The sequence below is a fragment of the Python bivittatus genome, unplaced genomic scaffold (genome assembly GCF_059951505.1).
Source record: "Python bivittatus isolate LINGU-HERP-01145 unplaced genomic scaffold, Pbiv_v1 ctg000590_np1212, whole genome shotgun sequence".
Lineage (NCBI taxonomy): Eukaryota > Metazoa > Chordata > Lepidosauria > Squamata > Pythonidae > Python > Python bivittatus.
Window position 1 is genome coordinate 5625250 of NW_028277086.1, and position 25089 is coordinate 5650338.

The 25089-nt window shown below is 38.5% G+C and overlaps 1 protein-coding gene across 6 annotated transcripts in view; it reads left to right on the top strand.

Annotated features, from left to right (window-relative positions):
* Positions 1 to 25089, top strand: part of TRAPPC9 (trafficking protein particle complex subunit 9) — a 281618-nt gene that overhangs the window by 133210 nt on the left and 123319 nt on the right. The window contains exon 23 of one of the 6 annotated variants that reach the window (XM_088148924.1): positions 4035 to 6498. The exons of the other annotated variants lie outside the window; for them this stretch is intronic. Coding sequence (XP_088005050.1) covers positions 4035 to 4078 — 44 coding nt within the window. The 3' untranslated portion in view covers positions 4079 to 6498. Of the gene's footprint in view, positions 1 to 4034; positions 6499 to 25089 lie in introns of those variants that run through there. 6 annotated transcript variants of the gene reach the window in all.

The following is a 25089-nucleotide window of genomic DNA, read 5'->3' on the forward strand; positions in this document are numbered from 1 at the left end:
AGCACCAGACTGAATCTGCCATTTGGGCGAGGGGTGATTACTGCGGGTAATCTGTAACTAAGCAACGGGTAAAGTGCGGGAACGGGGAAGCTATAAAATACCATGTAAGCTATGCCAAGCCAACCCTGGCTTTGTCTGTACTTACTTACGTTACGCTTGAGTAAACGTCTTTGCTGAACACACGTGTCACGAGAGTTTCTCTGAGATGAACGGGGTAAACCTTACATATAGGATAGCCTCTCTTAAAATGAAACTGAACCATGACATATTTTGTCATTGGATATCAGTGACCTTTTCCATATTGCAAATGCACAAAACAAGATGTGCGTGAGCCATCCAATACAACACGCAGATGGACTTGTTTCTGCCTAAAGGTAATCAGCATCCTACCTTACATAAACCTTGAAGTGGGGAGGAGGGATGGGCTTCAGTCACATTGGTGGATCAGTGACGGTGATTGACAGAATCATTGTCATGATATACGTCTTCACTTCAGAGAAAGTAAACTGGGACTGTTCCATTGCTTTTTTCTATGTAGGTAGTGCCAAATGGAATTGAGTGCAGGTGCCGTTTACCCTACAGCCTAACCCTGACTCTAAAATTCCATTAACCACAGCATCTGCTGACCGTTTTTAAAGAACATGCCTCTTGACATCACCTTTATTTCATCCCCAGCCCACCACAGAAGCAGCTGACATTCATCTTTAGCTATTTCAGAATTAGTTGTTTCCCCTCTTTTTCCATAACAAATCTTGCTGTATGAACAATCTCTGACACCTCACTGATGATGTGATTGATGATGCAGTCACTGCTCAGCTCCCATTGGTCATCTTAGGCTGCTACAGGCACTCTCCCCCCTCTGTAATCCCAGGACAGTTTTCCAGGGCCATTCTGCTTTTGGCAGTGAGAGAATCTGTTTCTTTTTCTAAAGCCATATGTCAAAATTCACCCCCAAGCCCCCTCTTATATTAAGCACAACTGGTGAATGTTTTTCCTGCTAACAGGAACTCCATGAATTGCTCTCCTTAATTTGATACTTGCTAAAGCTGTCAAGACATCACCTCTTACCATCCTTGTAACTGAGACAGGGTAGAGCTTGGCCAGACAGCACAATTTATGTCAGCATACTCTTCTGATGACTCCAGTTCTGCAGGAACCCGCATGGACAGCCATGGACCCTCAGTTTTAAGAAGAATGATTTAGATACCAGTTCCATCTTTTAACTGTCCATTCTGATGATGTAGCAGAAGCAACTTGCAGTTCCATCTTTTAACTGTCCATTCAGATGATGTAGCTGAAGCAACTTGCAGGATCTCTGCCTAAGACCTTGCAGAAAATCATCTAAAGAGTAGGGTAATGTCCACATCAAATCTATATGTGTGAACTTTGATGGCCTCTTCCATACGTGAAAACACTGGTACAAGTAACACCAGCATGCCTGTTGATACAGGCAGTTTACACATACTTGTATACTTCGTTTGTATTCCTATTCATGTCTCAATATTTATGTAGATGTACTGTACATGTGTATATTGGGTGTATAAACATGTCAAATTCTAAGTAAGTGGATTAAATTAGATGTCTCATGTTTAGATTTATGAAGCAATAAAGACTTTCTTAGAGAGTTACTTACTGATTTCATATCAAATTGTGGAAATCAAATGGACCTCAAATTCAATTCATTTCACTCCAGTGACAGTTATTGATGTGCATTGTAATTAAAAGTGTCTTGTCTCGTAAGACTGTCAATTCCTGGCTATGCCCTTTTCAAACTTTATTTTACAAGAACAATATAATTTATCTTGCGTACCAGCTGACCATAACAGGTATAATGATGGAAATATTCACAAACCAGCAGATCACAATTAAGAATGGCACATATTCTATGATTAGAAAGTTTGTATTAAGGGTTGGTTGTATTCATCCTTTAAATATCTTGTTGGAGATCAGCGTTCAAGGAAATAAGTTTATTTTATAACATTCTGTTTTGGCTTAGTACTGTTCTTCAGTTATTTTATGTGTGTCACCAGTGCAGTGTAACAGCTTTATATCTTAGAAGCCAACAGGAACAAAGATTAACTTTCCAGTTGCACAAACTGTACAGCATAATAAAGAATGTCTTTGCCAATGATCATAGAGAATAGTTCAGCAAATGAGCTAGTTGTGTTTAGAGACAATATGTTAAGCAGTGTCATAAGCCAAGTCTTTGCACATTCATAGTGAGAAGATAGTATGGAATATGGAAACCGTGCTAACTAGTGCTCTATTTCATACTGCAAATGTTTTAAGATCTTTTTTATTACATTACTATATATTAGAGCTCTTTGTTCAGAAGTTGATCCAATGAATAATCTCTAGAATTCAAGACCATCTTCTAGCCCACTTTCATCTGTTAGCCCTGTCTATCATAGCTGCTTACGTGCAGAGTTGCAGCAGTGACCTCTGAAGAAAACAACAGGCAAACACCTGACTGCAATCTTCCTAAGGATGATAACCTCTGTTTTCTATTTGGATCATGGCCAACATAGAGTTTGCCAACTCTTGGTGAGTCAGGCTTTGTGAACCTTCAGAAAGGCACTTCAAATCCTCCTCCTCCATTGCCTGAGTGTGCATATGCATTGAAAGAAGATATTGCTGCCAACAGGAAGCTCAGACAACTTGAAGGAGGGTGACTTAGAATAGCCACACTGAACCTTCAAGAGTATGTGGTACTTTGAGCAGTGGTTTGCAGGAGCTGTTAGGTTGTTTGGGAAGCACACCTTGAAGTGTGTTGCACAGTCTCCGTGCTCACTTTGTAACCTGAGCCTGCACCTCATGTATCCTGTATACACCAAGTATGGTACTTCTTATAGATTGTGAAATTTATCTACCTTGAAAAATGTGATAGAGGACAAGCAGTCAAAATGCAATTATTTTAATTTGCTTTTGGTCCCATCATATATATCTTCATTTTCTTCTAATTGTTTCATTTTCTGGATTATGAGGGTTATGTTGATTTGTGGTTGGTGGTTCAGCAGCTTTTGTTGTTGTTTTTGTTGTTTTACTTTGGTTGCTGATTGTGTGTTGTTTTTATTGTTATGTGTTTTATGATGTTTTTAACAGTTGTTAGTTGCCCAGAGTCATGAATTTGAGATGGGTAGACATATAAATTGAGATAGATAGATAGATAGATAGATAGATAGATAGATAGATAGATAGATAGATAGATAGAGCGAGCGAGCTGTTGGTGCTTTGGATATATTACCCTTCCTCTCACAAATAAAGCTTTCTTTATTAAGGGCATACATAATTCTGCAATATTATTGGTTGATGTGATTTGATTTATTCTATATCCTACATTTCCTCTAGGAGTTCAAAGCAATGTGTACAACTATTTTTCCCGCACAGCCAGAACCCTGTGAAGTATATTGGACTAGAAAGACAGAGTATGACTCAATCACCGATTGAGTCTCCGTGGCCAAGGGTGGACATGACCTAGATCTTTCTAATCATAGTCCAAGAACGTAACCAACTTACTATTAATTGCATGTAATTCTTATTATTAGATGTGGTTTTTATTATAACTGGTCTTCCTTTTTGCTCAGTTGCCTATGGATCACAAAGTTATACTTGCGTATTTTTATGTGTGAGGGTAGTTTCCATGTGTCTAAGCAAATATTAAGGGCTGTTCCACATATCACGGCCAGACAACTTTAAGAAACTAGAGAAGGCATGGTGATGTCATATGAGAGCAGGACCAAATTGTTTTTCCCATTTTGGATTTGGGGGAGTTGGGTTACTTTTTAAACAGCAAAACGTGTCTAATTTTGTTGAAGAAAAAAAAAGGAAAATGGCAAAAGTAGAAGAATGCAAGCAGCAACACTTTCAGAAGCTGTGGATATTTGTTTAGTACAGCTGTTGCTATACAAATAAAGAACCTGTTTTCTGGAACTTCTACCTTCTTTGCATTATTTAGTGACCTTGCAGTAGGAATGATGACAATACTTGTTACCCTTCTTGCATTGTCGTTTGACACCTCGCTCCCTATTTTACAGTCCAGAACTGCAGTGTTTCCAGAAGGATACCCGTGGTGGAATGATGGAGGAAAACCAACAAGGAGACCTCTGTCACCTTTGATGGACTTATCTTCCACAGACAATACCCCCTTGACCAATGAAGATACTTATGTTATAATAACTACCTTAGTCTTTATCGTGGCACCAGATACATTATTATTTAATCAGCAATGTGACATTGTGTTTGGGAACATTGCTTAAACCAGTTGGCTGGTTCAGAAAAGATCAGCATGCCTGGAAGACTCATTTGCCACAGCCAGCTCATCTCTAATTCATTTTTGTTTGTAGATTCCCTCTCTGCATACACTCCGCTGTGTTTCTGTGGATATAAAACTGAAAAGTAATTAAAATGCCTGTCTCTCAGGTCTCTTAATTAAAAAAATAGTGTGTTGCAGCAGTTGAAAGATGTGCTGAGAACTCCCTGAGGCTTTCTTTTGCTATAAAAAGAATCTTCCCTTTTTGCTTTACTCTTCTCTGAAAAAACAAGCCAATAATCCACCCTGCTTATTCATCCCTGTTTGGAGTTTGCTGATCCCATTGCAAGACGGAGCAGTTTAAAATTAGCAGCCGCACCAGATCAGCCTATGGGGTGCGTTGCTTCATTTAATAAAAGGAAACTGTCAGCTCAGCAAAATTCTTTGCTAAAGCCCTCAGCCAGAATAACTCTCACGTAGCATCGATATATATATATATATATATTTCATTTTCTCACACAGAAAATTACTTTTAGCAATGAGAACTAGAGATAAAACATATTTTCGTCTTTCTCTAAAACTAGAGTTTTACCATGCTCTAACCTCTTTGTTTGATTTTCTATGTGAAATGTTCTTCTAGCTTTTTCTGAACTTATTTGAGCTGTGAGTTTTTAGATACTTAAGTATTGTCTCTTGGTACTAAAACGTTCAGGGATAGTTTGCATAGCCAGTTGAACATCTGTCAGATTTATACACAAGCTTCTCCTAAGCAGTTGCCTGTTAATTATCCACAGCAAGTCAGTTCTACTGGGACTTGCCAATATTTTATTTATTTATTAGATTTGTTTAAGGTTGCCTGACTCCAGAAAGACTCTGGATGGCTAACAATATAGCCAGGACATAAAAAGACAGCTAAAACAACATGACTGCCCAGACTAAAGCAGCATTCCCGATAACCAGAAAAAAGACTCGACAGAAACTCCACAAACACTGTAACTCCCAGGCCTGGGAACAGAGCCAGGTCCTAAGGGACTTCTGGAAGTTTTGGAGAGTGGGAGCCATGTGTACCTCTGGGGGGATGCTCTTCCAGGCAGCAGGGACTGCGACAAAGAAGTCACACTTCCTCGGTTCCACAAAATGACATAAAATTGAGGGTACCTGGAGCACACCCACTCTGCCTGAACACAATGAACGGACAGAAATAACTGGAGACAGGCAGTCCCTTAAATAACCAGGCCCTATGCCATAAAGGGTTTATAGGTAATGACCAGCATCTTGACTTTTGCCTGGAAGCCAGTTAATAACAAGTGACCCAGGGGGCCCAACAGCCACAGCCACTCAGTCTTGTCAGGATTGAGCTGAAGCCTGTTCTACCCCATCAAGACCTGAGCAGCCTTCAGACACCGGGTCAGTGCATTGACTGCATCACCTGCACAGCCCAGGATTGAGATGTACCACTCATACCGATGACACTGAACCCCAGACTGACAGATGAACTTACCCAATGGTTTCATGTAGATGCTAAACAAGGGGTGAGAGCGTCAAACCCCAAAGCATCCCATAAGCAAGTCACCCTAAATGGGGTTGCTGGATGCCTATCAGGGGAGTCAGTAAAGGCAGACATATAACCAGTATGGTTGTCCTTATTGCCCAAATATGGACCCAAATATGGGCTCCCGCTCATGTTTGGTTGGATTTACTCTTCGTCTTCCTCCAGTGCTGCTCCAGCAGAGGTCAGAATTTCAGGTTGCGCTCTGGAATTTTGAACTAAATTTGACTAAAACTTTGGAATGGACAATGAAACCTAAAAAGGATTGTGTACTATAATCTAGACACCTAAATACTTTATAAGCATTCATAGTAAGGTAAGTATACCAGCTGACGAGCTATCTCTGTAGCACCCTATTAATGCAAGCTACATAGTAGAATTTCCTGGGATATCTACCATTCCAACTTACAAAAAGAATTCCATAGGCATGTTCAATCAAATGAAATAAACACAGCTTGAAAAGAAGTAGGCAAACAGCCTTCCCTCCCTTCCTTCCAAGATACATTTCTGCCACCTGGCATGGGGCAAAAAAAGGGCCAACCAACTCTGGGGGTGGCTAGCACCTTGAAGATGCTCCCATATGTTAACATCTTACTGATCATCAACATCTTGGAAGATATTTTTGTGTATGTGTTTGGTTTTTATTCTATTTTTATTGTATTTCATATTGTTTTTTTCTATTTTAATTAATAATTTATTGCTGCTTCATTGTGAACCGCCCAGAGTCACTTTTTTGTGAGATGGGCGGTATCTAAATTTGAAATATAAATAAAAAATAAATAAATATATTCTTGAGAAGATCTCTACTGACATATTTTTTGAGTGGTTAAACATGCATAGAGGCAAATTCAACTCTGTCCAGTTTTCTCACAGTTAGATGCACAACTAAATATTTTTAATTTTATTTTATCAAAATTGATTACCCAAGTGGCAGAGATTCTTGATGACAAATAAATTAACGGAAACTAAGGTTCTTGCTGGATTTAATTAGAAGCAGTGTGTCAGAACCAAAATGCACTGCACTTGATTAGTTAAAAATCATAAGAGTTAGTGCAAGTTGAGAACTTCATATAATATCCTTCATTGATTTTCAGCTAGAGAGCAAGAAAGATAGACAACACTGTGTACCAGAAAGATGCAGCTGGTAAGAGGATAAGCTTTTGGGCACTTCCACATAGCTCTGTTTCCACTTCGCGCTCCATCCAAAGCATTTTGAAATCGGTTGTATGACCATCATCAATCTTGTTGACATTGGAACTTAGCACGCAGGGAACACCATAAACCAATTATTGCTCCTTCCAGCCACCCAATAAAAGAGGGGAAAAGTGTAATTTCATTGCCCTCCCCTGAGTTACGGCAGCTCCTGGCATAACAAAAATCCTTTTACCCTCCCTTCAATGACTCACAAAAAAATTGCTAGTGCCCAGGTTTTCAGTACATGTTGGGTGGTTTACAAAAAAAAAAAATCTGGTATGACAGGAAACTTGACTCGCTGTCAAGTGTCACTCATCCTGCATATGAATCCCTATTGCAAGCTGTAATACTGTGACTCTATGGTTTTAGAGCCTGGAGTTTTGCACCCTGGGTACATAGGGTAGAGAAAGAGGGTTAGGTCACTTGAGCCCAGAAGGTAGAAGGTGAGACAAGGCAAAAATTCAGTACATGCTACTTGAGTCTTAGAAGTGGGTGCATATGAACTGCTGTGTTAAAAAATTAAGACTGGATAGTTTTCATAAGGAATGTGAAATAGATTACAAGGTTTAAAATTAGATTTACAATAAAAGAGGGCAGGGTGAGATAGGAATTCCCTAGAATAGAAAAATGGCCTGTGCCCAAGCCCTATGGGGCTCTGGACTCACAGATCACGAAATGGAAATTTTGTCATTTGTGCTGCAGTGCAGGCAAATTGGGAAAAACCTGAATCTGCTACTCATGGAGGATAGTACAGGGACAGAAAGGCAGAGTGCAAAGTTGGACTGGGGCCAATACCTCCTGAATTAAGAAGCTAATTGTGACTGAAGGGGTCTGAAGGATGGATGAATCTAGTACATTTCCATTTGGCATCATTTGTTTATTTCTGAGTTTATAAATTATACTTTATGACTTCCCTTAAAAAAAAAAAAAACAGACCTTAAATTCAAAGCAAACATCAAAGAGATACTCTTGATAGCATCCAAATACCATAATGAAAAAAAGGATAATTTTTGTTACAGAATGTTGAACCAAGAAGTTGGGCTCCCCTGATATTAAAATTCTAGAGGCTGTATGCATCAAGTACGATTGATATGGTAAGCTGTGGCATTCTAGCAAGAGAAATAGGCTTTAAAACGAGATTAAATGCTCATTTGGCCACCTATATTAGGCAAAGCATTCATCCATCATACCTGTGGCTTATGAAAATAAAAACAATGAAAATCCTATAATTTAAAACAAGCAAAGAATTTCTTTCATAGCTTCTGTGAAGGAGTAATGTGTCATAGTATGAATTCTGAGTCAATGCAAATAATTATTTACTGATTTTGAAACATGCACAATGAATAAAAGTTAAGTAGAAAAGTTCAACAAGGAATTGTATTTGTAGCCTCTTGTCTCAATAAATCTCCATTTTGTCGGGAAAATTAAGCTAGACCAAGACAATCCCAAGGCAGAAAAGCAATAAGCTATAGTACTTCTATTGCATCACTGTGTGCAAAATACTGTCTGCTTAGTAGACATGGAAGTTGGGTATGTCTAAGGTCATCCTTTACTCCCAGTCCTTTCTGATCAGGCACAGTTGTTGAATTGGCTCCTTAGGACCTTGGCAAGAGAAAAGGACTGTGAACACCTGCACATCAAAAGCAAAGCAACTCCACCCATTTTGGGGGGCAAGCTGAGCATTGCTATTCCTCTTTGTTTAAATGTGTCTGTATTTTACAGAACCCATCACTATGTATGTATGTATGTATGTATGTCTCTTGTCTGGTTAATCAACCAGATGTGATAGTAGACAAGGACCAGAAGACGGTGATGATAGATGTATCAGTGCCAAGTGACAGCAACATCAGGAAGAAGGAGTATGAGAAGCTGGAGAAGTACCCTGAAGGAAGAACTAGAGAGGATGTGAAAAGTCAAGGCCAAAGTGGTCACAATGGTGGTAGGAGCATTCGGGGCTATGGCCTGAGCTGGGAGAATGTCTCCCACAGATCCCAGGAGCAGCATCAGAGCTCTCTGTCCAGAAGAGTGCAGTGCTAGCAACAGCTCAGATCCTGTGCAGAACTCTCAAACTCCCAGGCCTCTGGTAGAGGACCCGAGATTGAGGAAGACACAGACCACCCATAGGGGCAAGAGGGGATTTTTTATGGTTGTGTGTGTGTGTGTGTGTGTGTGAGAGAGAGAGAGAGAGAGAGAGAGAAACCATATTTGTATCTATCCTAGCGTACCAGAACTTACTTAAATTTCTGCAGCTATCTATCACAGGATGTATATTATTAGGTGTGTTGACAGCCTACCTCCCCACATTTTAATTTGTTTGTTTGTTTGTTTAGTTATTCAGATTTATAAGGCCATTCAACTGAACACTGACTCTGGGCAATATACAGATTAAAAACTGATACAATACCTAACAAACAAAAAATTAACACAACGGTAAGCAAAATTGGGAGGGAACAGAGATGCCCTAACCAAAACAGACACTGCCCATCAGATGGGCACACCCCAGCCTGTCCCTTGCTTTCAGAGATCATTTAAAGGCTTGCAGGGTCAAGGCAGCGTGAACCTCCAGGAGGATGCTATTTTAGACTTTGCACTTAATAATTAAGTGCGCTCATTTAGGTCACCCTTCTTTCTTGAAAACCCAGGCATTAAGAAATGTTGATAAACATTTTTGCCTTTTTTCTTAACTGGTGCTGGAGCTCCTTTGCTTTCCTCTCTTAAGAAGCTTCAAATGACGTTGCACAGCAGTGCTGTTTACCCCCCATGCCTCTTTCCCTCCCCCTTCTATAAAGTTTCATCATGCTTTATGGATTGCTGTTTTGCTGTGTTTCTTTCAATTAAAAATATTTTCTGCTTGCATTTACATGTCTCGCTTGCTGTTCTTTTTCACCTGTTTTGCTAAGGGACACACTTTTTTCTCACCGACTGTAACACAGTCATTGCCAAACTAAATGGTTCATATGTGTTTCCTTTACATATTCTTCTAATAAGCATTTATTGTTGTCCATGGCTTGTTCTGTTGATGCTCTTTCTCTTCTGGATTCTCTAGCTTAGGAAAAAAGCCAGCGATGAGGGCTCAGCATTTTGTTTCTCGCAGTGGCCACCAGATGCAAGAGTTAGTTCTCAGGCTGATAGAAGGAATTGCAGTTACCAAAACAATAAACCTAATGCAGACTGGTCCCCCTTTACAAAATATCTGCATCTCATCATCTTTTTCCTCTGAAAAAGCTCGAGAAAATGGACAAGAATCCATGTCTCCTTACTGCCTATCTGTAGGTTTCTCATTTGAAAGTATTCACTGGAAATCTTGTGGGGGAATTGTAACCTTTCTTCTAATAAGCAGTATTAAAGAGAGCTCTCCAATTTTTGTTCTAGGACTATCTATCCCTGTTCAGATTGCAAGAAGAGAAGTCTGACACTTGTAAATAGGAGATGGATCTTCTGTTTGCAAAGCACTTCAAAGACATCTGGTTGGCCACTGAGATACAAAATGCTGGACTAAGAGGGCCTGTAGCCTAATCCAGCAGGACAGCTGTTGTGTTCTTATGCTCCTGTTCTGTTGGGGCATATCATGGTTGTTGGATCGATCTTAGTGTGCGTGTGTTTAGGCTTCATACAGTAATTGTGAATAAGCTATGTGTAGAGAGCAGTTGCTCTAATAACAGATGGGTGAAGCAGCCAAACACTTATGTACATTCCATGATTGGATTTTTTTTAAAAAAAGATGATTTGTTGCAACGTGTTTGCCTACCTGTAGTTTTGGCCATGAAATAGAAGAAACAAAACCGTGGGAGACTATAAAACAGCTAAGATTTACCATGCACCTTATCCAGGATATTATCTCCCCTCTCTCTCCCTTCACCCTCCCCTGCTTTTTCTGCCTCTTTAGCATTCCAATGTTGCTTCCACAGAACTCATCCTGCAGTTGCACTTCGTAGTCTGGAGTAGGGTGGCAAGAGTAAGAGTGAAGTTCACAGGCAATCCCGTACCTGGTATTGCAATGCGCATTACATTACAAATGCAAACACCTTGCAAGGGATGCTGAAAGCTTTCGACATTATGGGTTTTTGCTGAATTAAACGTTTATTTTCTGTCCTAACCATTATGATGAGCCTCCAGGATAAAATGTTGTGATTATTTGCATGGTGTCATGTATGTCTGTGAGTTTCAGCTGGCATCTCTTGAGGTCAGATCAGGTTGGCATAATACATAAGTATACTTGTTCTTTAATCCACATTTTACATTTTGGAATTGTAATATTGAGGATATAAAATGGGAGGCCTATACATTTTCTAAATTTCTAAATAAGCAAATCTTATGGACTTGCAGCCATTAGAGACGAGGTGTTTAAAATGCAATGAGAGATATAGAAATTAATTAAAATAAAGCTAGGTATAAATGCAAAATGTCCCTGATAAGCCAGGGAAAATGGGACAGTATCATTATACTGATACTTAAACTGCCAACGCACCAAAGAATGGCTGCCATGATAGCTGGTGAATCCATTGAGATTTTAAGCATGCTGATAGTTATCAGTTAACAGAAATTGTTCCAATGTTTTTTCTCACGCTGACGTGAACAGCATCTAGAAGGTTCATTACTATCAGTTTTAAATTTATTTATGGCTGTTTTAAGTACTCAGTAGTTTGTTAGCAGTGATGCAGGAGCACTAAATGGATTTTATATTTCAGTAGTGAAAAGAGATAATATATCTGCATACTTTATACTCTACTGTCATCTCTTAATAAGTACACTAAAGAGGTAATAAAAGATCATAGTTATATGACTGAGGTTACTTCTAATCTATTTATACTGTCAGGTTTTAAAGTTTTTTCTCCCATAGTCAAGCAGGTTATATATTATAAAAGCTGATTGCATTTATATTTAACTGTGTTTTATAAGAAGCTGTTTTATACAACATTACTTTTCATACAGCATTAATTTCATGGCAGTATTTTTATGTAATTTGGTTACTACAGTTTTAAATTGCAGGGCCATCATTCTGACGTTCTTTGTAGGAATAAACATTTTAACTTATTACTTAAGCTGATCTCCAGCTGTAACAGATAAAAACATTACATTTCTCTTGCTGAGGTTTTGTCTCCCCTTCTTTTTATTTATCAATCTTATAACCTCCTTTTGAATAATAATAATAAGGGGTTTCATTCATTCATTCATTCATTCATTCAATCATTCGATCAGTCAATTTACTTTAAGAGACATATATGCTGCTTTGTAGAGGGGTATAATGATACCTTGAAGAAGGAATTTAAGAACAGTTCAGCTCAGCCCTGAGGAAGAGGAGAGGACAAGAAAATTACCTCACCTTAATTCTCTTTTATATAAGAGGGGCAGAGGGAAACGTGGTAGGCTTTCAAGATATAACAGAATCTTGATATCCTTCAACAATAGAGCTCCAGGAGTCTTTGCAATTCTGTTTCCTGATCTGGCCTACCTCAGTAAGCTGACATATTCCAGTTGTAGCAGATCTGGGCAGCTTACACTCCAAATGCAATAACTGGATTAAAACCTAATACAGTACAAAACTAACACCATTAGAACATTTTAGCTCTCCAGCAGAGCTAAAAACCACCTCATTCCCCCAAAGCCTTCTAGAACAGCCAGGTCTGGATGGTCTTCTGGAATCCTAGCAGAATTAGGGCTGCTCCAGAAGAAGGCAGCAGAATATAGACCTGCAGGATGACCACACTCCCTTTGAATCGGGATCTGGGGCAAGTTAAAGAAAATCATGTTACACTAGTTGTAAAACAGCTCCCCAGATTGCCATTGCCTGTTCACATCTTATTAGTATTTGAAGTCAGCTGTATAAGTTCATGTTTGGGTAATACAAAAACCCAGTTGTCTTCAGAACTGCAATAAACTAGTGCATGTTGAAATTCCAGAATACTGAAATTCAGGACTAGATTCATAATTTTAATTAGGCATAATGATATTTTCAAAAGATGGTATTTGTCTATTGCTGAAATATTTTAACATTTGGGCTAGTGTAGATAAGAGATGTCTTCAGCTCTTTGGACCTTTGTCCTTTTGCTTCTTTTCAACAGTGTCTCAGTGACCGTAAGAAGTCCCCCTTGATAGGAATTTGATAAGAAAACTAGGATAGTTCTCTCTATGCTAGGCTGACCATTTTTCTTTCTGACATGTAGTTTGTCCTGGAATTTCTCTTTTCTTTTAATTATATTGGCTTTTATATTAGCTCTTTTCTTGTAATTATATTCACTTGTGGAACAAAGGAGGGACCCAGAGATGGACAGATTGGGTACGATTTCCACTCTTACCATTGCAGGCAGTAATATATCTCTAGCACAAGAGGGATGTAGTAGTACCTGATCAAGGGAGGTAGTGAGACCAAACCACTTCCTTGTGCAAATACCAAAGGCAGAATATTTAGTAATAACAAAAATATCTTTCAGGACACTTACATTCCTTCCTTTTCTTAAGTAAGAGCTAAAATGGAAGCACCAAAGAGATTTTTACAGTGTGCCCTAGACAATACTACCTGTTCTGTAGTTTAGCAAAAGAAGATTCTGCTCATTCTTTTAGCTTTAAGATATCAATATTTAAACCAGGTAAAGCACCTTGAGTTGTTGCACAATATTTGAGGCATGTTCATAATAAATTCAGAATATTTTTTACTTGATCTGTGTTGCAAAGGTTATCACATTTTTGGTTTTGCCATTATGCATTCCTTTTCATTTTCTCTTGTTGCACCTTCTCATCCAAAGCCAACCCCAAACGTAGAAACTCCTAGTTTCAAAATGAGGGCATTTTGAAGTTTCAAGAGAACAGGAAGTTGGTCTCAAGAAGTCTCTCTCTCACCTCAGTCTGAGTTGCTTTGAAGGAAATTTCTTTTAGACTTCATCGACCTGTAGGAAAAGTCTGTAATGTGGACTCTCAGGAGTATGTGAAAACAAAGAATGAATGATCATTATTGATCTTTTCATTTTAGAAATCTGAATCTGCAGACTTGGAGATAAGAAAAGCTGATCTTTTAGAAACTTACCACCTCTGGCTTTCTCTCCCCCCTCTTCTTGTTTATGGTAGGGGGTATGTAGACCTCACTGGCTTCTTATCCATAAAATACTGTATTGTAATATGTGTTTATTCATTTATTTGCCTTTATTTGGATTTGTTTTAAATTGCTTGCATATTATTTTTCAGGCCAAAACAATACACATAGCTGTAAATGTCAATCAGTAAAAAGCACAGTAAGGGTGAAGCATTAGATAAAACCAAGAACTGGCGAGAAAGCATATAATTGAACTTGCACTGATAACTGATTTAACTTGCGCTGATTTAACTTGCACCGATAACATTTAAAATATTTCAGTTACGAAAGTAAATGCCATGCTTGGACATTATATTATACTGAATACAGATAGAAAACAATGGGGGATGCTTTTAATCTACAGTTGCAGGAGCAGAATCATAACATGTGATGGAGAATTAATTTGCCCAATTAATAATCCAATTTTATAAGCCCATAAGTAAATCTTCAGCCAGCAAAAGGGATGAAGAACAGTTTTCAAACAGGTACTATCTGAACTCAGGAAAATGTGCAGCTTTAAGAAGCAGCTGATGCCAGATCCATAGCACTCTTGGATTCAAATACCACATACTACTACTTCCAACATGAATTCAGTTCCTAATGATATGTAGCAAAATTCTTTAATCTTCCATGAAAAATATTCCTTCCAGTGAGTTAACATTAGCAGTCTAAAAAAATGAAAAATGTCCATAACTAAAAATAATATAAAATAAAATATGTACATACAATGTATCTAATGATATAATGCATTTATATTATAATAATTATAAGTATAATAATTGCTAGATACTGTATATATATATCCTTTGATGCAACCTCAAACCTAGTATTGTAGCATGTGTAGCCTAATAAAATTTATCTGCATTATATTTTCCACATTCTGTTTTAGATTGCTAAAAACTGCAGCCAAAGAGTTATCATTCTGATGACAATATTTTTTCTCTCTCTCCTGCTCTCCCTTTGAGAGATTAATAATTCTTTCCTGATTAATAATTTTAATAAAAGCTTTGTCAGCACTTGGTGGCCTTTTCACAGTTAAATACATTTAGTAATTTTTACTTCTGAATAATGCATATCTTGATGTTCATGGAGGAAAAAAATGTCATTCATTTGCATTGTCTTCATTTAAACAATCCTTTCAATATACTTACACTTTATTTATGAAGTTTATCAAACTATCATTCTTGTTGCTCGTGTTTCTGTTCTTTTTTTTAATCTTGTTTTATTATTTCAGTTGAACAGAAAAATGCATTTGTTTAATTTTTGGTAATTAAATAACAAAAGCCTGCCTGCCATACATGTACCAAATAGTGTTTTATTATTTTTGCTGCCCATCTGTTTTCAGATTTCACATATGTTCTCTCAAAAATGTTTGGTGGCTCATTTCTTTTTCAGCATGAGGCTGCTTACTTGCTGCTCTGAATGAAGACACCATGGCGTTATCAACACATTTTAAACCCGTCCCTTATTAAATTTTTGAAACACTGAATTGTGTTCTCTGTATTTGCATGATAACTGCTTGCCCTTTACTGATCATCTTTGCCTTCCCACTCTATTATTAGCAAAGCTATATTTGGCCTCTCGGCTCCCTCCAATTTGTTCTGCTATAAGTCCACATTTCCCAAGCTACCATTCCCATAAAGGAAAAATACTCTTGAGTCAAGGTTGACTCCTGTGACAGCACGGGCACACCAGGCACTTGGCTTGGCAACAGTATCGAAACAGTTTGCCATTGCCTTCTGGCATGCCCTGCCCATCTCTAGTCCAGGCACTCTTCAGGCCAACACAGTTCCGTTTCTAAGCCCAGGTAAGACTGGTCAAGTGCTGCCACCTGCTGAAATGCACTTTACCGAGACGATCCCCCCCAAAGGAAAGCACAGGAACCCCTAGCCTCAGATTCTGTGCAGGGGAGAAGAAGAGAGAGATAATAACTGGAACAGCAGCCGTAAAGTGGAGTGAACTCATCTTTTCCCAGACCGTCAGTTAAACTTTTCAGCTTCTGCCCTTGCTTAGTTTTTTTACTGCTCCCTTGAGGAACCCCATTGTCCAAGTTAAATCTGTATTTAAAAACCCTGGATTTTTTAAGGTGGTATGGACAGAAGTTGGAAATATTTGGGCACTGGGATCCTTCTCCCCCTTACAAAAAGCAAAGCAACGGCATCAGCTGGTGAAGCCGCTGCCGAAGCCTCGTTCTGGGGTCGGGTCGATTTTTGAAGGATGGTGCTGCTGAGAAGGAAAAGTTGACCCTCCTCTTTACAGGGCTGCTACTCCCCCTTGAAAAATCAACCCCCCCTCCCTATAATGAGTGCTTTAAAGGCCTCTGTTAATAGTGGAAGCTATTTTAATTTTTTTGAGCCAAGTGTGTGTCTTCTGGACTCTGTATGTATGTTGGAATGGAATATATGTATACAGTACATGCGATGGGAGAGAGTTAGTGTCAAACCCTTTGAGTCATGAGTTTAGTTGCTGCTGCCTTCCCAAGGAATCACATGGCATCTCTAAGGACTGATCTTATTGCAAGCAGATTAGTGGCCAGTTGAGACAATTGATCGATTCAAATGGACAGTGATGAGCTTCAGTATATAAACATACCAATCATTCTACCACATTTCCAGTATTTTCCTTTGGCCAGTCAAAATGAGGCTTTATACTCCCTCCCCCCCCCCCAAAAAACATTGTCCTCAACCTGGGAAGCTTTCTCCTTTGCTGGGCTGAGGGTGACAGTGTGTATGAAAAAGGTCTGAAGGACATGGGAGTGTGTGGCTCTGGACAAACACATCCTGGCAGTGGGTCTGGGCTGTGACCGTGCCTGTTACTATATCCCCTGCTTGCTTCTGTTACTCAGAGGGACTTTGATCCTCACACTGAAATAAGACCTCCATCCCTGTCATTTTGGACTGGAGAGAAAGCCACCACTTTAGAAAGGTCCCCATTTGTTTTTAACTGGAAGCATCTTTCAATGGCTTTGCAAGGACTCATCCGCCTGAGTAGTTAAGCCTCCCAACCTGTGAAGTCCAAGAAGACATATATTGTTTTGGAGGGTTTAGTTGGTTTGTGTGCTACGGTGATACCGTGTGGTTGTAAATAGTCTGTTGGTTGTTTCTGAGATGTTTTGATGTATATAAACAGGGAACAAACCCCAGACTCGCTAGCACTGATGAGGTTACCTAGTTGGGAACGTCTGCAGGCAAACAACCAAGCTCAGAGAGCACCAAGGACTTCATGCAAATTCCAGTTGCTGCTCAGTTCTTGACCGAATAAAATTCCAAAGGAAGCACAATTTTATTTGTTGGTTTACTAAATTTTTACATCACTTTACATGACTTAGCAGACTTAGATCTGTTACTCACGTTGGTTTCTCGCACAATGAAGGCTCAGCCGAGGCTACAGAAACAAGTTCAGGCAAATTCATAGGACTTATTCTAGAGTAAATAACTATAGGGGTGCAGACCTAAAAGTGATAAATTTGAGGATGGAATGCATGTTTTTCCATGAATCACCATTGTAGTGCATGCACCTATTTTACACTTACTTAAATAGTCTGAAAAGTTTTCCACGTCTGCCTGGAATGTTGAGCCAGATATGAGGAGACTTGAACCCCAATTCAGAAAGGAAGTTTATTAGCTCAGCCACTGTCTCTCAGCCTGAATTATATTTAAAATCTGTTCCTTGTTTGTTTGTTTGTTTTAATGGGGGAATAGAAATCTAATGGCTACATAAAATTTAATCATAAAGCTTACTCGACAAGAATGAATAACGAGTTTATAAAATATTGGCTCATGAAATACCAGTTGAATTATTAAAGCATTTTGCTAATCACTGTCAGTTGTAAATTAGATGTGCTAACTGTATACTTTGAAATTTCACCAAACATAGAGATTAAATTGACAGCCTATCTTAATATTATTAAATTGCTGCATGTGTTATAATGAATAGGCATACTTTTCTATGTAAAAGAAAATCAAGCAAATTTGTAAAAGTTCTTTGGGTTTTAAGAGGAGGAATAAAAAATAGAACTGGATGGATGGATGGATGGATGGATGGATGGATGGATGGATGGATAGATAGATAGATAGATAGATAGATAGATAGATAGATAGATAGATAGATAGATAGATAGATTTGTGTGTGTGTATTTGTGCCAGTTAACTTTCTCACTAATTTGAGAAAACAAAAAGGGAACACCTGAAATTTTAATTTGAAGATCTTTAGGGATTTGGGGCTATTTTGGCTATGCCAACTAACAGGGGCATCTGCAGAGGTGGGGGTCAGTAGTATCAAAATAAGGGCGCAACTTGACAGTCAAAGCTGTAGTTCTTTTCACATTCATGCATACACACAAAGCACATTAAAAAGGGGCAGGGTTTTGATTGTCTGGACACGCCTGCCATTAGTATTATTGACCTCCCTCTACAGATGCCCCTGCCAACAAAGGAAATGCTGTATATTAAGAACTGTTGATCACTAAGTGTTATGATCCATCTAGGGACGTGTTGTGTGGGACCGTCCTGTTTAAAGAATAAATCATTTTGGTAATTTGATTATGGCATACAATGGATTGTTGTTAAGGGAGATACAAAGTATCTAAGGAGGGATGTAAGGCCAGGCTTTTAGTAAAAGTCGTATGCCGTTCAAGACGTGATTTCACCACTTTATTTGAGAGAGATTCTTTTAAAAAGAGGCCGAAAAGGGATTCAACCACATTTTATCATTTAGGATTCTGTAATTATTTTAATGCTAGGAGTTTTTTCAAGTGGGCATTGGAGCTGAAGAAATTATGAACTTTTGAATTTTGCAAAGTTAATGATGGAAGGCTGAAAAAAAATAATGCATTTCAAGTAACGGAGGGGAATGTCTGGTGACTGTTTCAGCCCCCAAGTATTTTTGACACTTGAAACTGGTTGCCTATGGATACCAGGTGAATTGTTAAATCCAAGTCTAGTTTAATAGTCAACTGCTGTCTTTTCTTTCCTCTTGCTGTTTCAAAATGGATTAATGTTATTGCTGGTGAGGTTGTGATAAGATTTTATTTTACATGGATTGCTGCAGATTACCATTTCTATTTTCATCAGGCTTTATCTCTGCTATTTATTCCAAGGGTCTGAGCCCTAGAATTTGCCTTTCCCCAAAATGCTGTCAGTTACTTTTTCTGCATTATTTTCGTTATGAGTAACTTAGAAATATTCTAGGGAAAAATAATGTAAGAGCTGTGTTAAGATTTAATACTTCATTGCTTTGAAACCGCAGTCTTCAAAAACTTTTTTCTGTTCTTTAGATACTTTTTGATTGATTTGCATCTTTTCAGACTGTAGAAAAATATGTAAATATAAGTTACAACTAAGTGCTCATTGCAGTGGGTGTTTCTATGCAGGGGATTCTCAGAGGGCCTAATAATGCTTTTTCTCTCCATCTTTATATTTATTTATATAGACATTTGTATTCTACCCCCTCTCCAGGGAATTTGGGCAGTTTGCAATATATATATATTAAATCAACAGATCGAAAACACAAACCTACGAAGACAAACCATAAAGAAAAAAATTGAAAACCACCAACCATTAATCATTCCATCAAGGCCGCCTGTCATCAGCATTACTGTCAACAGCCCAGTAGAACAAGATGATATTTAATGCCTTGCAAAAGGCTAGCAGGATGGGAGTCTCAAGTACCTTAGAGGGAAGGGTATCTCCTAGCGCAGGGGCTACTTTTATATCTTGTTTTTCTGTCTACCTGAGGCTCAAGGCGGCTTACAGCAATTAAAAATATAAATTTAAAAGATAAGAATAAAAACAGTTCATTTTAGATTAAGACAGTTTTAAAATCAGTATAATTACCATTTCTTCCATTGAGTTTTGATTTTAACGTGGGGAAAATTCAACAGTATGGGACTCTATTTTACACTGTAGTGAAATAGACCAGAGGATTACATTCTGTGGACTTCAGAGTTCTGCTCCCAGGAACAGAGAGTTGCTTTCTATCAAAGCAGACTGTTGTTTCATGTAAATTAGCACTGGATGTAGAATATCTTCATTGGTTTTAGTTCAGTTTGATGAAAAAGAATTTGTAGCTAAATTTTCCTGCAAGGAGAAGCTGGACTTTGGGAAAATTGTCAGGAATGGAATGTATTATTTTTGTACCTATATATGACAAGTTGGTCAAGGAGTATGTGTGAATATTATGCCCTTCATTGACTGATCTCTTCTCCACCAATCTGTGATTTCCCTGGTTTCTCAGGCACAATACAAATGGCAAGGTTTCAGCATTATAAGTGCTCACCTTTTCACCTCTATGAAGGAATCCTATCTTTAGCAACATTGTTGGAGAGTTTCTCTGTCCACTGGAGAAATTATGAGATATCCATTTAATACCTCTACCCATAGATTTGCTGAAGAGCTTTAAAAGGCCGTTAGTACCCAGATGTAAACTAAATTGCCTAGAAATTGACTTCTTGTATCTGTGTTCTTCAAGGGTCAGAGGAATTCATTCTGTCCTTATCTGGAGAATTCATGGACTGAATCTGGATCCATCTGTATTCAGAGCATGGGTTTTACCATGGAGGAGCAAAACTACCATTATGTTGCATCATATTTAATCTGAAAGCTTTTGAAAAATATTGAACCACAGCTACAGTTTTTTTCTCCTAAATCCTTACCTTCTAAAAGCCACTTTTTTTTTTTTAAAGGCTGTATATTGTAACTTAACAACTTTGTCACAATTCTAGTGGTTGCTTTTTGTTTTGATTGTGTTGTCCTTTCATTAGCTGGATGAGTCCGGGGTGTAACTATGAAGTTGTTCCATTATATTATGTTAGTCTAGTTCAGAAAATTGATGGAACTTAATCAACATATGTACTCCTTGGATCTCTGCAGCTTTTAATATTTTACATAAAATCATTGCCATTTCAGGAAAATAACCAAAATGTTATACCTGTTTAAGAAGCTAATTCCAAAGAATATACAGGCCCTTTTCCAAAAGTGCACTTAATGATATTGGAGTACAGATGCGCGCGCTGTTCTGCACTTTGCCAAGCGAGATGCACATTTGAGAAGATAATTTGCCAGATCTGTTGATGTTCTTGAGACCTGGAGCAAAATCATGAGTGTATTCCAAGGCTCCTCTCTGCTGTTCCAGGTATCCTACAACAGGAGCTTTGTACAGTACATCTGTTTTGATCTTGTGAGGATCACAGATTTTCAATGGAAGATGGGATAGAGATATCCCTTTCCATTTCCTGAGGTCTTCATTCTGTGTTAAAAGGATTTGGCAGAAGATAATTTGAAAATTCTCTCTCTGCAATCCAAAAAAATCAATGTTTGAGATGTGGGTTCTCTGTTGCTTGACCACAGCAGAGAGTCTGTAATGGAGAGGCTTGATTTTTCTGTCTCCCTTTTCCTCCAGGGCTTTTTCTTGGCAGACCAGATATGCTTAGCTATTCCTATGACATGACCGATTGGCCTGAGAGTTAATTTACCTATGTATTGTAGGCTAGTTAACTAAGGTAATTAACTCATTTTTGCTGTGGTATAGATCCCTCTCCCCTGACCTAATTAAGCACAGGACTGATTTTCTATACTATCATTTTCTCTGTACTATTTCTGTTAACAACAAAATCTGATGTTTACTAAGAGAGGGTATGGCACAGACCCTCTTTATAAAATGCCTATTTTTACAACACAATTTATTGCTTCATCATTTTTAATAAAATATATTATGAATATAGTTGCAGCCTACAGATCAATAAAAACTGCAGCCAAAACCTGTGATTACCTTCTTAGGACCACTTAGACACAATTCTGAGAGAGGAGAAGGCAAATTGAAGATCTGTTGATCCAAGATGTTTGGCTTCAAATAGTATCTTTTCACCAGCTATAGAATCAGAAAATAATGGATAATTCTTACTGTATGGAATGATGGTAATAAAACAGTCTCAGAGAAGTAGAAATAACAGTTGGATATTCATTGTTAACAATTTTCATTCTTTTCTCTATGTTTGCTTTTTGGCCACATTAAACTTTGTGTCTTGGAGATTCAGAATGGTGATATTCTATTATGTGCAGTTATTAAAGCCTTTAAATCTTGAGAAGACCCAGAACTAAAATGCTAATAAATAACGGCACTAGAATCTGTCTGTACCCAGATCTAATCTAAGTGGGCCACTTCCAGTATCTCCTTGTGACTGGCAGAATTTCAAATCTGCATTTTGCAGGACAGTTTGAAGCAAACATGTCTGGTTGAATGTGTTTACAAAGTTCCCATTTCAGAACCAGGGTAAATCAGGAACCTTGCCACTGTAAGATTTCTAGAAGCATGTTCAACTTGAACCCCCTGTCAGAATCCCTTTCAGATCTTGATAGTAAAAACAAAATAATTTGGAAGTCTGCCAGATATGGAGGGGAAAGATTACAGGAGCACACAAATGCCTCAATTTAGTTAAGCTGTTTCTGTGTGCAGCAAAGATCTATATATTACCATGTTACAAATGCTGTAGCTCCAGTTGACCATTTGGTGCTGCAGGAAGATGTACTTAATTCCTGTTGTTTTCGTGGGAACACTACAGAAGTGCTTCCCACTGCCTTCTCCCAGGCTCCCCACCCCCAACTTTTCAGTCTAACCTACAACTCTGGGTTTTTCCCATGATCACCCACCCAAGTATTAATAAAATTTTATTGCTTGGATTTTGCAAAATCAGCCAAGGTCAGGTAGGTACTGCCACCTGCTGTGCCATTTAATAGTATAGTGATATTTAATTGGCTAATCCTACTCATGATTAAGTAACCACGGTGTTTAAATGTCTAATTACATCTCCTTGAACTATTTAATTATATCAAGTTGGTATGCATAAATTGGAAAAATGAAACCTCATTTGCTCAAACATTCCACAATACGTTACATCCCTGTTTTCTTATCGCCTGTCACAGTTACTATTATCACTTCAGCATTGCTGCAACTTATTCTTACAGATTCTAGTATACTGTATATTTTAAAGTGATTTAGAGTAGCAAATGACATTTGGTGCTGTGAAGTGATGTAAGCAGAGAAACAGCCCATATTTAACACATCATCTTGATTACTCATGTTGATGCTACAAACTATATCCTTAGGTAGAATTGTTCTTCCCATCTAAAGTTAGAATGGTGTTTTCACTCTGACTTTTGTCCTTGAGAAAGTCGTTGGTCTTTATTTTCTCATTGATGGAGGTTTTCAAGATTGAAAATGTATACATCAAGGTACACAAAAAATAAAATCGTTGGATGTGTATCTAAATGGTCATTTGTGAAATGCAGAATATGTGAGTCCCATTATAATTCCCCTTAATATTAACTGGTCATCATTTTGAGTGTTTCTGTTATAAGCTGGGGGGGAAAAACAGGTACTTGATATGCATGTGTGAAAAGCATTATGGCTTGCCTTTACTACCTCCATTCCTGTTAGCTGTCTTCCGCCTCCCCCATGTCAATATCCTTGTCATGGAGGAAAAAGAGAGGGTAATAGGAGTGGCTCCTTTTGACATAAGTACTATGTGAAATATAAGGGTCTCATAATTTCATCTCATCTTTGCTCCAGAGTGATATCGATGGCGTCAGAAGAGCAGAGAAAATTAGCATGGTAATCATTGTATAATTTCCTTGATTAAGAATTACTCAAAATTTTGCTGCTTTGTATCTTTCTATATAAAATGTGACTGAACGTCATATTCGGCCTACACCATGGCAGTAAAGGTAGCAAAACCTCAGTGCTCCTCCGCACTTGATTGCATTTTCAGATTACTATCCAGTCATCTTTCTCACTATTGCCTGCTCCCTGGGAAGCAATAAGGTGGAAGAGATCAACCTGCAGGCCACCATGACTCATTTATAAATCATTTGAAATCAAATTAACTCATTCACTCGGATTTGGACACCGGCTGACCAAAATCCAATAAGGGGGATTTTTTTTTTTTTTAGCTTTTTTATCCTGCCTTTATTATTATTTTTTATATATATAAATAACTCAAGGCGGCAAACATATTCAGTACTCCTTCCTCCTCCTATTTCACCATCACCACAACCCTGTGAGGTGAGTCGGGCTGAGAGAGAGTGAATGGCCCAAAGTCACCCAGCCGGCTTTCCTGCCTAAGGCAGGACTTTTTGTTGTTGTTTAGTCGTTAAGTCGTGTCCGACTCTTCGTGACCACATGAACCATATTGCGCCAGGCCTTCCTGTCCTTCACTGCCTCCCTGAGTTTGCTCAGTTTCATGCTCATTGCTTCAGTGATGCTATCTAACCATCTCATCCTCTGCCGTCCTCTTCTCCTTTTGCCTTCAATCTTTCCCAGCATCAGGGTCTTCTCCAAAGAGATCTCTCTTCGCATTAGGTGACCAAAATATCTGAGCTTGAGCTTCATTATCGATCCTTCCAATGAGCAATCAGGGTTGATTTCCTTTAAGATTGACTGGTTTGACCTCCTAGCAGTCCAGGGGACTCTCAAGAGTCTTCTCCAGCACCACAGTTCAAAGGCATCAATTCTTCGGCGCTCGGCCTTTTTTATGGTCCAGCTCTCACAGCCATACATTACTACTGGAAAAACCATAGCTTTGACTATGCGGATCTTTGTCGGCAAGGTGACGTCTCTGCTTTTTAATATGCTATCTAGGCTTGCCATAGCTTTCCTCCCAAGGAGCAAGCGTCTTTTAATTTCATGGCTGCAGTCTCCGTCTGCGGTGATCTTGGAGCCCAAATAAATGAAGTCTGTTACTGCTTCCATTTCTACCCCTTCTATTTGCCAGGAATTGATGGGTCCAGATGCCATGATCTTAGTTTTTTTAATGTTGAGTTTCAAGCCAGCTTTCGCACTCTCCTCTTTCACCCTCATCAAGAGGCTCTTTAGTTCTTTTTCACTTTCTGCCATTAGGGTGGTATCGTCCGCATATCTGAGGTTGTTGATGATTCTCCCTGCAATCTTAATTCCGGCTTGTGATTCTTCCAGCCTGGCATTTCTCATGATGTACTCTGCATATAGGTTAAATAAGCAGGGTGACAGTATACAGCCTTG